This window comes from Pholis gunnellus (assembly GCF_910591455.1).
Source record: "Pholis gunnellus genome assembly, chromosome: 7".
Lineage (NCBI taxonomy): Eukaryota > Metazoa > Chordata > Actinopteri > Perciformes > Pholidae > Pholis > Pholis gunnellus.
Window position 1 is genome coordinate 14,207,277 of NC_136533.1, and position 17,410 is coordinate 14,224,686.

Consider the following 17,410-nt stretch of genomic DNA (forward strand, 5'->3'; position numbering starts at 1 on the left):
ATTTTAGAGTTACCTGTTCAGACAGTACATCACGACAGCAAAGTTGAACACACACTCACACACAATCCACAACCCAATCACAAAAACAGCCCTCTCTTGTTGGAGGTGTGCCTGTGTTTGTGTGTCTGTCTCAGGGGTGCTCGTGTCCTTGTTAGCAGTAATGAAGAGTTATGAGTGTATGAGTGGCAGTAATGACTAGCCTACATACATGGATGTGAGATCAGGCCACCAAATGACCAAGTACAATATGAATACAAACACAGCCGTCACCCCCTTGTTGCCACAGTGTTGTGATAATAATCATATTAGTACTATATTAAAGAGACAGCAAACTGCCCTGTCTTCCTCAAGCGATGGATCTGAATGACCAATGTGTGCGCTGGAAAGTTCATTATTATTCATAAGAGGAGAGGTCAGCTGGGCAACAAAACACTATTGAGAAATAGATAATGAGAGTGGGTGGTGGGACAGAGAGCGAGAGAGAGAGAGAGAGAGAGAGAGAGATTGTTTTGAATGAAACAGAAAAGCTAAATTGCAGCTGAGCCCGAGTCTGGTGAGTCATACATCTAGACAAATACAGCAGTAGAGAAACAAACAGGGGAGTAAGACAAGCAGAGTAAAAGAGAGCGAAAGGTGGGATGGTAGAGGTGAATTAGGAGTGGAAAGTACCCGATGGACTTTTTAGAAATTCAGGCAGTTTGTTTCCCTTGGGCAGCATACTGTAGTAGTACTCTTCACTTCACCGATCCATATGGAGAAAACAGTCAAAGACAATAAGCGAAATGTAGGGAAAGATGACATGATATGACATGACACATGATGGAGTTTTTTGTCTAATCAGAGCATTTTTGGATCATTGGAAAATATGATATCTGTTTTCATTATCATAATTACTTGCATACCAGCTTGTACATATCTGGATTTTTCAGCCTGCATGTATTAGATAGAAAAATATGGAACAGATTTCCATCCCACTTGATAAATAAAAATAATAATTGGCAGTTTCATACATGAAATCATAGTTGTTGTTTTTTCTCACCAAAAAGCTCAAATACACTCAGTCAATTCTGGCACTGATAAAAGGATCTGGCACAAAGCTTGTTGGAACTGTTTCCTTTAAGTTGTTCTATCCAAGCAGCTGGATTTATAGTGCAGGAGGCACACAAAGTAATGGTAAGGTGAGGAAAAATCATCACGTGTTTATTAAATCCTCAAACTGAACAATAAGACAGCAAAATTCTAGTTTGATAGAAAAATGTGTATTTAGTATCATAAAAAAATGACAAACGCAATGAATCAAAAGGCTGTTCAATCAGGAGAGACAAGTGAATGATGTAAAGATATATATTTATATTTTTTTGTCTTTTAAATGTGTATTTATTTAAACACATTTATTATTATTATACATAGATACAGAAACCAGGTTTCACAGACAGAAATAGCATACATTTAACATTTAACACAAAGGCAGCCATAAATTGCTCCCTTTTTTCTGCTGATCCAATCCACGGCTCAAAACTGTGATACGATCCAGACAGTGAGTTTTGTGATCTGTTGCACTCCTATCAGATAATGACAGGTGGGCTTGAAACAGCGGCTGAAAAACTTTCCAAAAACATTTCAAAACATTGTTTCAGCACATGAAGTTTTAATGCATCAAATTGCCTCAAAGCATCGTGCAGGTTTAGTGTCCTGATACCAAAACTAAATCTGTGTCAAATGTACCTAAACAATAAAGTGACTCACAAATACAAAAATGGAAAACTAAAGGATTCATTCATAGTCATTGATTTCAGGTTTCCTGCAGATCACCAAAGGTACAATTTAAAGATTTAGATGTCATTCTTTTGAAGGCAGAGCAAACAAGGTAATTGTAGACATAGTTTTAAATTTCCAAACAGTTAATCATTTTTGCAAAATGCCTCAGTTGGTTCCAGAGAGTTTCTTCCATGCGACAGTTCGACTCGCTGTAACACAGAAATACACTAACACCCCACATGGTCCCTGGTAACTTAACATTAGTTATGCAAGTCAGGCTACATTGGTTGCTATATGTTTCCTCTTGATGAGGAAATGAGTCGAAGAAATGCCTGCTGTGTTAATGCCATTTAATATGATAATCTGATGTCAGGAGAATGTCTATTTATAGTAATACATCTTTGATATTGAGTAGTGTGAAGGTGTTACTCTTTTCATCAGTGATGTTTTCAAAAAGCCCTGCACCAACCAAAGCTATGCTGCTAAGTCATTTCCATTAAATGTTTACATTAGTTATGTAGTTGTCCATTGTAAACGCTGCATTATGAGACCTGAGCTATACACCTCAGCTGAAATGAAAACTGTCTCTGATTGGCAAATTAATGATGCTCTCTTTTTGGTTGGACCTGTGTGGAATGGTGTAAGTAGCCTTGATTGAGCAAACATGCTGTAATATTGCCTGTTTAAGAACCAAACAATGACTGAAATGATGATTGTAAGGTTCTTAATTATGCTAGCTGACTGCAATCAACAACAACCATACAACCTTGGAAAAAGAACGCTACTATTACATACAACTGTGGGTTTCTTCAACTCTGGTTCCTGTTGGCATTGTTTTTTTTCTTCACGTTTTAAGTCTACCTATTTTTACACACAGTGACGCCACTGCAGCACAGCTCAGACTAGCTGACATATTCTGTATAGACTTTGGCTGAAATATTACTTTGAAATTGTTATCACGTGAGTTAAACTTGACATTCAGTTTACTGTATTAGCTAAGGGCATCAAACAGGAAAATGTCCTATAACTGTGTGTGTGTGTGTGTGTGTGTGTGTGTGTGAGAGTAAGAGAGACTATACTACTATAACTTAGGAAGGTTTGGCCACTTGGTTGGACAAATAGCAATTTATGCCCCTCCAAGATATATATGTGATATATGGGTAAGAGTTACTTTGTGCTCTCCCATCTCTCTCTGTCTCCCTCTCCCTCCCGCTCCCTCTTTCCTAGTGATCGTGACTGTACTGACAAAAGCTCTCATCTGGGGAAGTTGGTTGCTCTCCATGTGCAGACACCCTGGTTGCCGGGGAAACCAGTCTAAAGTTGTGAGCAAGAGGCGGCGCAGGCCTCTGCAGTGCAGCAGAAAAACAGCAGCACAAGCCTGGAGTTGGAGTGACGGCACACACACAGCAGCACTCATCACGATACACACAGTCACACAGTTCTCCTCACTCTGCGTCAGTGTCTCTCTCGGTTTCTCTCCCTTTCCGTCTCTCTGTCTCACCTGAAGAAATAAAACACATGCTCAACAGCTCTAGTTGGTGTGTGGGAGGGTTTCACTGTGGCTGTTTGCTGGTTAACATCAACAAGTCACTTGGAAATCAGAGTGAGAGGAACTCCTCGAGTAACACTTGATGTTCACAGTTCAGTGTGTGGCTGGAGCGGAAAATGTGGTATTACACAAGAGCTAAGCCAGACAAAACTCAACAAATATACCGGGTATATATATATATATATTTATCCCAGAAAAATTGAGTAACACACAAGACCAATTATGAGTTACTAGTTTTGTTTTGAAGGTAGATGCTACCTGACCACATCATACTCTTACATTTTTTATTATGTCTTTATACCATTGTACTTTGTTTATTGTTATGCACCAATCATCAAGTGAAATTTGCAAACATACTTTCTAATAAAAGGTTTGGGATTCTCTGACTTTTCTTCACACTTTCCAGGGAGTTAAATCAGCAACTTCCATTGAATATCCACATGACAACGGGACTCAGTCTATTTCAAGTAATGACAAGGCTAAGAGCCATGTTAGGCCCGGCGGTGCATGCTAACCAGTGGCGGGCCGTGGATTTTATACCTGGGCCTTCAGTGCTGTTCTCCACTTCTAATAACCTCATTATGACGTCACAGCTACGGGTTATTATTCGTTTCGTGTAAAAGCCGCATATTCACATAACACTGCAACATTTGACAAATGAAATAAATGTGCAGATACATGAATACGAGCACATATTATACGCTGCGTCATTAACGGACAATATAGTCCAAATCAATGTAACACAATGACAAACTCACAAGAGCAGTCGCATATATTCATATGACAACAAAGCAACAAATCAATCCAGCAGACCTGCAGCGGATCCACGCATTCCACCACACAAGCACGAGCCATTCAAATACTATTCATAAAAACGACAAATGAACAGTAGAGGTAAACAAACGAAGTTCACTTACCAAATGCTGTCTATGCTGACAAAGAGTTTAATCCCAGTACATCAGTTCCAGTAAGAAGTCCAACCGGATCCGCCGCGGGTCGGTGGTCCGTTTTCCGCCGCAGTTCGGTGGTCGCCTTCGACCGCGTTCGGTGGTCGTCTTCGGCCGTGGACCGGCGAAGGGCGGGCCGCGGTTGTGAGTTGTAGATCCACTCGAGTCTCTCCAAAAGTACCGACGCTCAGTTAAAATGAAACGCATTCCCAGCCATAACATGTGCAACGCTTCTGACGCTGCATACAAATCCTTTTCCTGGCTGGTCAGGGCTGCTAGCTGTGGGGTAATTTCTTACTGTCCAGTTTGTTCAGAAATGTCCTTCTTGAGAAAAGCGTTCCCAGTAACTCCGCCACTAAATCCGTTTCTCCTCCTTCCGCCATTTCATATTAAAAAAACAAAGCTAGGTAAAATGTCTTTCAAATATTTCCACTTGAACTCTGTCTGCTACAAAGCTCTGCTAGCAATCATGTTTCGCGGGCACATAGTCACGTGCCCGCCCACTGACCAATCACAGCACACTCTGCACCTTGCTGGCATCTGGACTCTGAGCTGACGTAACTTGGCCTGCAAACCGCTCTGGTGGGGCCATGAATCCCAAACTAAAGATCTGATTGGTTGAATCAACAATATCGTCCCCATTCAACTTAAACTGCATATGCCAGCACTGGGTGAGTCTGCAGGCTGGGGCCTCTCTTCTTACTAGAGACACAGAGGTGAAATCTGATTGGATAAAAGCTCTACTTAAAACAAGCTGCACTGGAAGCAGAGCAACTGAGGAGCACAGTAGCTGTGCAATGAGAAAATAAGATAATGGGAAAAATATTTGTATAAATTATAATACATATAAGAAAAAATTAAATGTATTTAAGAAAAAATATTAAATTATAAAATAGCTATAACTTTGTGATTCTGTTTAGGCCAGCAGAGAAGGCTTTGCAGGCCCTGACGGCCCGCCACTGATGCTAACATACTCACAATGCCAATGTTAACATTCTGAAATTTAGCTGGTATAATGCTAACTATTTTCACCATCTTAGTAATATATGCTAATTTGCAATAAACACACAGTACAGCTGCATCTGATGGAAATATCTTTAGTTTTGCAGGTATTTGGTTTGAGTTTGACCTGATGATGGCGCTAGAGCAAGTATGTTGACAATAAAGGAACAACAATAAGGAAAAACAGCAGGGACACAGTCAAGAAACACAATTTAAAAGAAAAATACTGTTAAAACTAATCATTAAACATTACAGGTATGTATGATGCAAGGGGATCATCAAAGTTATTACAGGGCATCAGGGCGCCCTCGCCATTGCGCCTCTCTTGTCCGGGTGACGCACTCTCATTGTCCTGCCGCGTTTTAAAGTCCTGGATGGCCTTTCTATTCTGATAATCGATCAGAGCCATGGTGATCACCGCGATCCAGCAGTTCTCCTGCCCAGAGCACCGGAAATCAATCTCTTATTGTCTGTGGTAATGATGGTGAAATAGACAAACTTGCCGGTGCGCTCCACGCAGTCCACCTTCTAAATGGACTGCAGCTTGAGCTCCTTGCCCCTGTTGCGCTTCTGCGTGTCGGTGTAAATGTAGAGGCTGTCCGTGGTCAGGACGCACGTCTTCCTCTTCCAGAACTGAAGCAGCAGCGCAGGCCGGAGTCCCGCCGGCACCCCGACGTACCGGAGGATGTGAGGGCCTGTTCATCGCTGCTCGCAGCTTTAATTTTATTTTTAGTTATATTTAGTTATTGTGGATTTGTATACTTACTGTTTATTACTTATTTATAATACTTGCTGCTTTTGTTCTTTTTTACCATGTATCTTATGTGCACTGTCCACTTTGCTGCTGTGATCCTGTAAATTTCCCCACTGCGGGACTAATAAAGGATTATCTTATCTTATCTTATTAGATATACTGTAACACCAATTTTGTTTTTGATTACACTGAAGAAAAGCAATTTTTTGACTTGTCAGAACAAGGTGATTTCAAATATAAATACAATGTATTTAAAGGTACTCTGTGTATTTGGTGGATTTGCCGGCATCTAGCTGGGAGGATGCAGATTGCAACCAGCTAAACTTTTTCAAACTGTGCCAAGCGAGTAGGAGAAATACGGTGGCCGATGTGAAAACCTGAACGCGCGAAACACAACAATTCGTATTTGTCGTATTAAGGCGTTATTGTTGCAGTGGTGCACTCTGGATCAACCCGTGTGTGTGTCTGCAGGTGGGACACAGCACCCCCCTCACAGAACATAAAACTTAGAAGTTGCACAAACTGAAAAGTTAAAAGAAAATCTCTGGAGGAACAGCAGTTCAATGAACAAGAAATATTTATTTCCTTATTTTATGTTTTACGTTGTTTATGTCTATGTTTTACTTGCTAGGTGGATGATGATGGCACACGGCACTGTTCAGGAGACTTCCTCAGTCTTCAGCGTCCACAGACACGTTGTCCACACAGAAAACCGACAGGGAGTCACGGGGGAAAACGTACTCTGCAATGTTGGGGAGCCCGGACAACACACAGCAGCTCACGTTACTGCGGGAAATATCCATGTGACAAGCCTCCGTCCACTCGTCAGTCTTTGTGTCGTAGTACTCGACGTTACTGCAGGTGGTGTTGCCGTTGAAGCCACCAACAACATAGAGCCGGTCGTTGAACACTTCGATACCGAAGTTGCTGCGGGGAGTCAACATATGGGACACTCGCTGCCAGGAGTTGCTCCCAGGGTTGTAGACCTCTGCACTGGACAGATGGATGGAGCCATCAAAGCCACCAACCTTTTGGGAGGAAAAGTGAAAATGAAGGGTGAGACCAAATTCTCAACAGCCTTTGCCAAAAGAGAACGCTCATATGAGTCTAAAAACAACCGCTGACCAAATCTCTTCATACGTCACATAGTTAGCGTGTCACTGTTTCATACTTACTGCGTAGACATGGTCTGCATATGCAACGATGCCAATTCCACTGCGCGGGCAGGTCATTTGGGTGATCATTGTCCACTGGTTGGTCTCTGGGCTGTAAAATTCAGCCGTTTGCAGGTAGTTGGTCCCATTGAAACCGCCACAAATGTAAACCTGGGGAGAATCGGAGGACCTTTAGTCTGACACTACTCTCTGGCCAGTTACTTGAACACAGCCTCAAACAGAAACACTAATTGTGTAACTTGAACTTGAACTTATAATTTAGTTCTTTTTACAACATCGCAGTCTCGTTTCAAACAGGTAAAACATCAAATTGTTCCCGTCACCATCGTACTGTTACTCTTGAATTGCTCTAGTTCACTTCACCCACCTTATTGTGGAGCGTCGTGCTGCTGGCGTCGCTCCTTTGCTCGTGCATCGGCGCAATGAGACTCCACTGGTTGGTCTCGGGCCTGTAGCGCTCTGCGGAGCGGAGTCGTGAGCGCCTGTCAACACCTCCCAGGGCGTAGATGCACTCGCCCAGCACAGCAACGCTCACGAAGCATCGGCAGTAGTACATGGGTGCCGCCTCGTGCCAGGTGCGCGTGCTCACGTCGAACCTGCGCACGCTGTTGAAATGCTCGACCCTGTTGACCCTGTTGACGCCGCCGACGACGTAGATGCTCCCGTTGATGACGGCGGTGCCGTGGTAGGCGCGAGGACCCTCGTCTTGGTCTGTGACCTGGATCCAGCGGTCGACACTGACGTCGTATGACTCGATTCTGTTAGTTGGATTGACACCGCTCCAGCCCCCAATGGCCAACAAGATGGCGTTAGGCAGGCGAGGGCGGGCGAGAGGGTTGCCGAGATATGACACAAAGGGTCTGAACCTCATGATGCGTCTTAGGCCTTCTGCCCTGACCATGTGCAGGCACTCCACGTTGTTTTTCACCAGCTCATTGGACATCACGTTGAACCTCACGTAGTCCTTACTCATCAACACCAGTCGCACCTACACAGAGAAAAACAGGGCACAATCTTTCAATTGAACTCAATGGCTTGTACTCGAGTCCAGTGTCCAGACCTCTGTTGCTTTTCTATAATCATTTTAACTGTGACTAATATTCACATTTTTACTCTTGAATATTCAAAACTCAAATTCCATTTTTAAACCCTTACTGGTGACATTCTATATTTTTGTTATTGTCAATACATTTCTTTAAAATCTCCAAACCAACTATGTGTTAGTCAGCCTCTCAATACTCAGACTTTCTCTGCCTGACTGTGGTACCAAGCCCATTTGTTCCTAAAGACTTAAATCATTTACTCACTTTAACTCTTTAACTCTTAAACAGCGATTTTGGCCACCTGAACTTCCGGTGCTTTCACTCTTAACCTGTTCTGGTGTGATTCAAACGAACTTGTGGTGCGTTTGCGTGTTTATTTCAGTTTGGGCCGGTGTGTCTTCTGGTTTTCACGGTGTTCCATGAGAGGACAATAATAAACGTGAACATTGGTAAGAAGCGTGGACTCTTTTATGACCAGTGTGGATACAAAGCCCAACGTTGTCCTTTTAAACAAAAAGGTAAAGAGCAGCATGACTTGCTGTCTGTCTTTGGAATCTCATTTTCCCATGTTGGTTCATGTAGTGCTGATGATACAGGATGTCAGTCGCCCCCCCAGATAAACTACCTGGCAGTCCATGTGACTTCTGTCTGAACACAAACATAATGAAAGCACCCTAAACTAGACTTGGTCTTGGTTCTGACTTTAATTTGACCAAGGTCGTTTAATTGATCGTCGCTGCAATTTAGGATAACACCTTCAGCCAAATGCTGAAGATGCAAGCCTAAACTAAATCTGGTGACAGAAGGTTAATATACCTTAGACAAGAGCACTGCGATGTGTGCTTTTCGCTCTTCAGGTTCGTGGTCGATCCAGCGAAGGATGGCCTCGAACGCCGCGCTCTCTTTGCTCACATTGAGGTCGTCTCTACCGAGGATGCCGGCGAGTTGCTGCACGGAGAGCTGCGGGAACTCTTCGGACAAAACCACCTCCTCAAAGTGATTAAGGATGAAGTGGTAGGCCTTGAGCCGCAGCTCGGGGGACAAGCAGGTGTCGGTGACCTGAAAGATGCCGATGCAGTTCTTTGGGCAGAGCTGCTCGCCCAGGAAGTCGCAGCAAGTTTGCACCACGCCCATGACGTTGAGCTGATCGGCTGCCATCAGCAGCTCCTGCGCGTTTTCCTCCGTCACGGAGACCAAGCCTGTGTACGCAAACTCAATGATGAGCTGCATCATGTCAGGAGACAGGCCGGGTATGTGGAAGACCTTTTTGTCTGGAGGTGAGCAGCGACTCCAGAGAGCGCTGCGGGTCAGAATGAACACACGGCAGAGGATTGGAAACAGACTTCAGATTTTCATTCTCATTGTCTCATTGATAACAATGATCAAGTTTTTAAGTAAGCATTCACAAAATAAACATATTACACCATTTTGCATTAAAGGGAAATTGTAAACTGCCGGACATCATTCCGAGTGAAACTAGCAGGAACAATGTCACAAATATGTAATATTACATTTTGTATGCTATTTTTCTTTCACCACCATCTCTACAATTCATCTCAGTGTTTGTGCAGCAGTGAACAGCCTCTTCCTTACATTTTTGTGTCGAGTTAACCATCTCAAGTGTGTGCAATTATTTTTTTTGTTGCAGTAAATTAATTTAATTACTTTTCTGAACACAAACTACTCAATGCTACTAATCAATACTAATCTGCTTAAAAGCACATTACTTTGGACCTGAGAGACTATTGTAGCTGATACATTATATCTTCTCCTCTATGTCAAACTTGTTTTATCACAAATGATCCATGAACGTATGTAATTCATCACATATCGGGATTAGTCTCTCAGACTTTAGATCATTAACTATTACTTTCTGCTCATTTGATGGATATACATTCACAAGCCCCCCCCCCCCCCCCCCCCCCCATATATATATATCAGATAGCCAACTCACAGGAAGTACGGGCTGCATCTACACAGGATGACCCTGTGGATTTCAAATGTTACGTCCTCGACTTTGATGACTGCGTCGCAAAGTTTTCCCTCCAGACGGAGATAATTAAACACTGAGCTTGACATATGTGAAGATTCGTCCCAGTTGCTCATCTTGATTTTCTGAGTATGAGAGTTTTATGGTCGATGACTTGACTCAAGATGTCTCAACAAGTCTTTTCAGTCAAGAGAGAGAAAGTGAACACACATCATGAGTGCTAGAATTCTAGGTCCAGGATTCCATTCTAGAATGGATTCCTATGACATCACTGATGAACTGACATCCTCCAATTCAACCTGTAGACCATACGATTGACATTGACAGCATAAAGTTATGCAGTATTTATTGCTGTAACTTAGTTTTCTTTTTGCGTTTTACATGTATCCTACATCAATTTGACAGTGGTGTTTCATCAAAGTGGCAAAAACATTATAAATGTTGCCATGTTTTGCATATAAGCCACACTGTAAACATTGTAATTTTGCTTTTGACAGAAGCCGTTTCACTGAATGGTGCACATTATGTTTTCTACTAGTTTCACTACAGATGTCCACCAGTACAATAATATGTGTTGATATGTGGAGATCACCACTGAACATAGATCATGCTCTGGAGACAATGAATTGTTGGAAAAAAAATCATCATAATCTTCATTTTTTTTTAATTTACTAATTGTTAAGATATTTCAGTCTGGACCAAAGTGATGTGATGTACATTAACATGTTTATGCTTACCTGTAACTTTGTCTTGTTGCTCTCATTGGCAGGGAAACACATTCATCATATTTACCATACCAAATGTGCAGAAAGGAAATATATTTTATAAATTCTCAGGAACAAGGCTCAGTTGTTTTAATTAATGCATTTTTATATCCTTTTTTTTGCGTTCAAGGATCTTATAAAACGCAGGGTAAAACCATGAACATATTGATCTTATATTCTAGACATTCACACTCACAGCACACAAACATAATCACTTCACACCCTACTGTAATGTGTGAATAAAGAATGTATGGAGTTGATATTTGGTGCCTCGCCAAGCTCGGCACTGTGGATACTTGAGAGAACCAGAGGTTACAAGTGGATGCTCGGATGGAGGAGGGATTTGTGAATGTAAGTATTATGCATTCAGACCAACAGTAGCAGCAGAAGTAGAAGCAGCGTATGCAAACTGAGCGTTGAAGCAGCAGCATAGGCATCAAAGGGATTAAAAGGGTGAGCAGTGAATGTCAGGTTTAACAGACTGCCTTATTGTCAGTTGAGTACCTGTGAGTGTACCAGAGCAATTCCAGTTGTCTGTCTGAACTGGCCTCATAGGCTTCGGTCCATTTATTGTTGTTTGTCTGGGCAAACCGTACTCGCAAACCTTGTTTGTCACAGTCCCTGTAAAAAAAATGGCATCGTTCCCCACAGGTTCTGATGCCAGTGAAGGTTTCATTGAAATAAATATTGTGTAAACAGCCTGACGTGTGAAAAGTGAAATGTTACTCTTTAATTCAGCCAGATGAGTCATATGGTCCTGTGCAGTCATGAGGAAGCTAAATGTCCTACTTAGCATTTTCTCAGGTTTCCAGGTTAATTTCATAGCTTGATGGGAGGTAATGTACTCCAAGCGACTAGAGGAGAAGAGTACTGTCATAGATATAAAGCAGTAGATGTGACATGTTTTAATCATTTGCAGTTCCGGGAAGGAACCATTTGTCGGCCATCTTACCTTGGTCCTGTTTTAAACTGACTGTAACTGAAACCTGTGGAGAAAGATGCTTATGTTGTCTTTTTACACTTTGTATTTTTATTTTTTTTACTTTAGAACAGCTGTTTAACCACTGGTTTATTGCAATGTGTTACCTAATATGGCTAAAATGTAAATCATTGCCTTCTTAGATTTAATGTCCTATTACACTCTTTTCTCTATCTACACACGAGTTTTTTTGTCAGTTTCATATTTGTATTTTGTCAAACATTTGGAATTTACTGTCTCAATATATACTTGTGAAGACTCCTCATCTGTCCTGTCAGCAGTGAATCCATGGTGATGTTCAAGTTCCCTATTAGGAAGCAGATAATCTAAAAAAAAGTGTTTCAGTTACAGTAGCTTATAGACATGGTGTCAGCTAAGACTCAAGGCCTCCTCTCCTCTGCTCTCCTCCTAATGTCTCCTCCCTCCCTGCCGCTCTCTGTGCATGTGTGTGTGTGTGTGTGTACATTGTATTGGGCTTTATAATGCTGACGGGCAGAATGAGAGCAGAGGGAAGCTCAGAAAATGAGAGAGCAGGAGAGACAGAAAGAAACAGAGGGGGAGAGAATGCAGGGAGGCTCAGTCGTCTGTCAGTCAGAGCCCAAACCTTATAATTTACAAAAAGACAAGAACAGGAGAGAGAGAGAGAGAGAGAGAGAGAGAGAGAGAGAGAGAGAGAGAGAGAGCGAGAGAGAGACTGTGTGTGTGTGTGTGTGTGTGTGTGAGAGTGTAAGGTGAGAGGGAAATTAATAACAAGAAAAAGGAGTTGCTACTCAATTAAGTCTATTTGTCAGCAAATGCCAGTCATTGTGTGTGCCCCCTGGCATTGTTATTGTGAGAAGCGTTGCTTTGCATATTTTAAGCTGAGATTGATATTGTTTTGGGTGACATGAGCCTAGTTAGCAAGGTTGTCTACATGTGATGTAAAGTTTGCCTCCTTCTCTCTTTTTTCTTTCACTTTACATGATCATACGGCTAGACAATAAAGAATGAAATTCAGAGGGGAAAAAGAGAAAACTCCCTGCGTGATAAGATAAGAGGTGCTCTAAGCTGGCTTTAATAAATTGGGTTTGTGCTTTGATTACTGGATCAGGAAACTCAGACCTGTATCAGCACTTTTTTATTAAAGAGGCCAAGCTGTGCACACAGTCACTTCTCAAAGCTGTTTGCACCTAAAACACAAGCTCCACTCTCATTCAAGCTGACTAACCATTCATGTACCTGCTACACTTTCTTTGCATGCCTTACAAAATCTTTGCGGTATACCTGGCTCCTGTTAGCAAGTGTCGTCTTTCTAAAAGGTGGTTTGTGGCCTAAGCAGCACATGAGTGGCTGTCCTTGACCTTTTCTTGCCTATTAACATCGTCTCCACCTCCCATTAAGGGCAGGGGAACGAGATGGAAGAAAGGGCAGCTCGGGGGAAGAGAGGTTGAGGTGTGGGTGGGTGTGAAATGGGAGAGAGAATCAGTGTGTGTGTGTGTGTGTGCGTCCTGCTGATCAGCAGTGTTCACTCTGTAGGAGTCCAAAGTGAACAGCGTTGCCTTCAGGAGCAGGGTAATATATTCAGCTGATGAGCTCTGCTGTGCACTGTAAAGTGTTCCCTCCAACGAGCTCCTGCGAGCTCTCCCAGGGTGCTACATGAATAAACACTCTCAGGGCTCCCATGACTCTTCCTCGCAGAAGCTGAATATTTTATATTGTGTTTTTTAGGAGGGGAAAAATGTTAATCTGATCAGCTGCAGTTTTAGAACAATAAATATTGAACATTGTAACGTGTTCAGAATAAGTGGGCAATCTCGTGTTAGCTGCATGGATGTTGTGTGTGTGTGTGCATGTGTGTATTATAAAGACAGATGGACGGACAGACAGACAGGCGAGTACAAAGAGCTGGCTGTGTTTCATGAGCTAGTCCTTATTTCCTGAATGTGGCAAGCAGCAACTTGGAATATCAATGACGCTTCATTCCCCACAGCGAAGACTGCAAAGTGAATGAGTTAGTGTGTGTGTGTATCTGTGCGGCCATGGGCCAAACACCAGTTTACAGTTTAGAAACAAAATTACACACACACACACACACACACATTCTTGCTCGGGGCGAGCTCTTAAATTGGATTGAGACTACAAACTGATCAAAGCAGTTTGTAGCAGGATTGATGCCACTGGGAGTCCTAACCTGCTTATAAGAAAGTTTCCCAATCCCAAACACGCCCACACCCCCCACCTCACCCGCCCCATCCCCAAACACACACACATACACACACACAGACACACACACACACACACACAACACACACTGTGTGCTAGAATTTTATTTTCCGGACTGTGTTGGCGTGTGATTCATAGTGTCTCATACAGATAAACAAAGGGGGGTGAGTCTGTCTATGTGTGTGTCTGCATGGCCATGGTAATGATTAATGCTCAAATCAAGCAAGCTGATGTCTGACGCCTTGGATGTGTGTTTTGGCTCAATACATCGGTACACGTGTTCCTGATAGATTGTGTTTACATCTATTAGGGTAATGCTTATCGAATGAGGTCGTCTGCTCGGTTACAAAGTTCGACAATCAAATCATCATTTATATAAAAAATGACTGCTGGATAATTACGTATTTTACAGAATACCTCAATGCCTCAAGAATAAATATGTTTTTATTTCAAACACACCGACCTACCTACATTTACACACAGACATACACATAACCTTCATTAACTAGAATTACCGACTCACAGTTGTATGCCTCCGACGACCGTCGACTCCGTCATGTAGCAGTTTACATCAATGTCTGTCCAAAATGTCATCACTTCATCATTTTATTCTGTTAGACATTGGTATGAAATCATCATAGTTAATATATGAATAGTGAATAGAATGAAAATGTGTTCTCTGACGTCACAGTGACTTTTGAACACCAAATTTGAATCCTCGAGTGGCAGTTTGTGCCAAATTTGAAGAAATTCCCTCCGATAGTTCCTTGTGTTCGCGAGAATGGACCGGACACACGGACAGGCGTACGGACAACCTGAAAACATAATGCCGCCAGCCACGGCTGTCATCATCAGTCATAGAAATACACCATCAACCAAGCAATACTGCAATGGAGATGGAAAGTCTTATATCTGCCTGCCCACCCAGACAACTGTTGACATCTTTGCAGTCGTCACGTAATAAGTTGCAGTGAGGACTATTCTGGTGAACATTGCTCAAGCCCACATACAGTATATAATGATGACACAGACTGCTGGGTATACTGTATCATTTTATAACAGTCTCTGAAGTGATGCCATTGGCCTGATTTCCAGTCTAATTCTAACAGGCCCAAGCCAGCCTCTCCCAAGAGAAACCTGGCCAGACCAACCATGAGAGCATGAGCAACACAGTTAGCCTCTGTGGCATACTGTATGATTCACTGTTAAAGACTCCAGCCCAGCTATCTTCAGAATTATGTCAGTAGGTATAAAGTGACACTTGACATGTTTACAGATTAATGATTACAAGTGAGGGCAAAACAAGTCACACATGCTTCTGAACCGTAAGCAGGGCAATAGAGACTGAGGAAACCTAAAGTAATCCACACAAATGAGAGAGGCACAGTACAATGCAATGGCCTTCAGCCCTTTTGCCCATTTGTAGTCCAGATCTTTCCTTGTGGCCTGTTTGCATTTTGTTATCAAAGGATGAGGAACAAAATATAGAAAAACCTAACCACACAAGACTCAGGATGCAAAAGCCCTGCCACATAAGAAGACACAGCATCTCACTAAAGGTCTGCACTGCATTCAGATTTTATGCTACTGGAAGTTTTTGCTGAATCGTCCCAGTTAAATAAACTATTCGTTGAATTCTTCCAGAATAATTTAGGAGGTTTATCTGAAGTCTGACTATTAGTTTGATCTATAGGCCATGGTCAGAGTCTACCTTTATGAAAACGGTCCTAGGTCTCTTCAGGTCTTAACACCTGCTCATCAACTCGAGCTACCCAGGGAAGGTTAGGTGTCTGCAGGCTCTCGCCTTTTACAATACCTTGAGAGAGGACTGGTTCCCGAATAATGGTGATGATTAACTCATTTCAGCTTTGTCACCTCCAGGATTGTTCATGTAGGTATCAACCCTCCCCCACTTGTTCCAGTGAGTTTCCCCTCACTCCAGTAGTCTTTGTGTATGTTTATTTCATATAAACTCCAAACTATGTGACATAGTTATTCAACAGTAAGAAATTAGATATTTGAATAAGATGTCTCAGTATCATTATGCTATAATTTCACGCCTACATGCTGTTGTGATCTATTTTGCAATTGCGTTTCACTCATAAGCACGGATCAATTTACATCATAATCATAATATGGATGGTAGTTTGGCAAGGACGTAGATTTTTTGTTTAGCAGTCAAGTGATGAGACCTATACAATATAACATTCCTAACAATTATTGTTCCCGAATTCACTCTGAAGGGTAACCAGGTATTTTAAAAGGAGTCTATTGGTTTACGCCATTATTTCTCTTTTTGTCTGTCCAGCACCTAGTATTTATCGTTTGGATGTGCATGTTTTTTTGTTTTTTTTTACTCACTGAAAGCTACTCATAAATCTGTTGCTTCTCAGTGGCCTTTTTCTGTTTCTGTGTCTTATTTTTAGCCCATCTCTCCCTGTTGATTTAAGACCAATCCCTGATTGAGCATGGAAGTAAATATGAAGACAAACGCGAAGACACGTGAGCTCACACACAAGCAAGTGTGCACACCGTGGCACCAGTAAAGGAAAGCGTGGTAGTATGTAGCCAGCAGTGTTGTCTATGGTTAATGTGATTTACTCAGAGCTTACCACCCAGAGACATTTTATCTGATTCTTATTACAGTAGAGCACTGCACAGTAAACCATTAGCAAACAAAACGCCCCAATGCCTCCATTTAAAGTCCTGATCTGATGCCATTTAATATCCATGTGATATATCAAGATGGAATATTTCAAGAAGTTAGATTTTTTTTTGCAACGTTTCCGACATGGACTGTCAAAGAAACACTCAAGGGACTGTTCTGTCAATTAAACCAGTGCCCAGCAAACCCACCCACCCACATACACTCACATCATTCCTCCCTTAATTCTCAGTCTCTCCCTGCTCTGTGTTAGACAGATGCGTCAATGGGACAATAATGGAGCACAGAGGCATATGAGTGAGTCCTGTGATGACAGAGAGCCTGGCGTCACTAAATCCCCCTCTACTGCACCACGGCTCTTTGTCATGGTATAATCCTGCCTCACTTGCTGAGAGGCCAAAAAGGAGATTCAGACCGAGGGAGAGGCAAGAAGAAGACAAGGAATAAAATATATATTACGAGATATATAGATATATATGATCAACAAACGGCAAAGGTAGTTAACAGAAGAATAGAGAATGATTTAAAGACGGTGAGCAATATGCTGGGAGGGAGTCGCTAAAAGAAAACAGCTTGAAGTAA

General features: G+C 42.2%; 1 protein-coding gene across 1 annotated transcript; it reads right to left on the reverse strand.

Moving 5' to 3' along the window:
- Nucleotides 1-6,681: 6,681 nt before the first annotated feature.
- On the reverse strand, nucleotides 6,682-10,334 carry LOC306699011 (kelch-like protein 10; the record flags this gene model as incomplete). The annotated part of the gene is made up of 5 exons (XM_079163512.1): nucleotides 6,682-7,038; nucleotides 7,186-7,335; nucleotides 7,553-8,173; nucleotides 9,045-9,528; nucleotides 10,183-10,334. 5 exons carry the CDS (start codon nucleotides 10,332-10,334, stop codon nucleotides 6,682-6,684), a joined length of 1,764 nt encoding a protein of 587 aa, XP_079019638.1.
- Nucleotides 10,335-17,410: the final 7,076 nt, after the last annotated feature.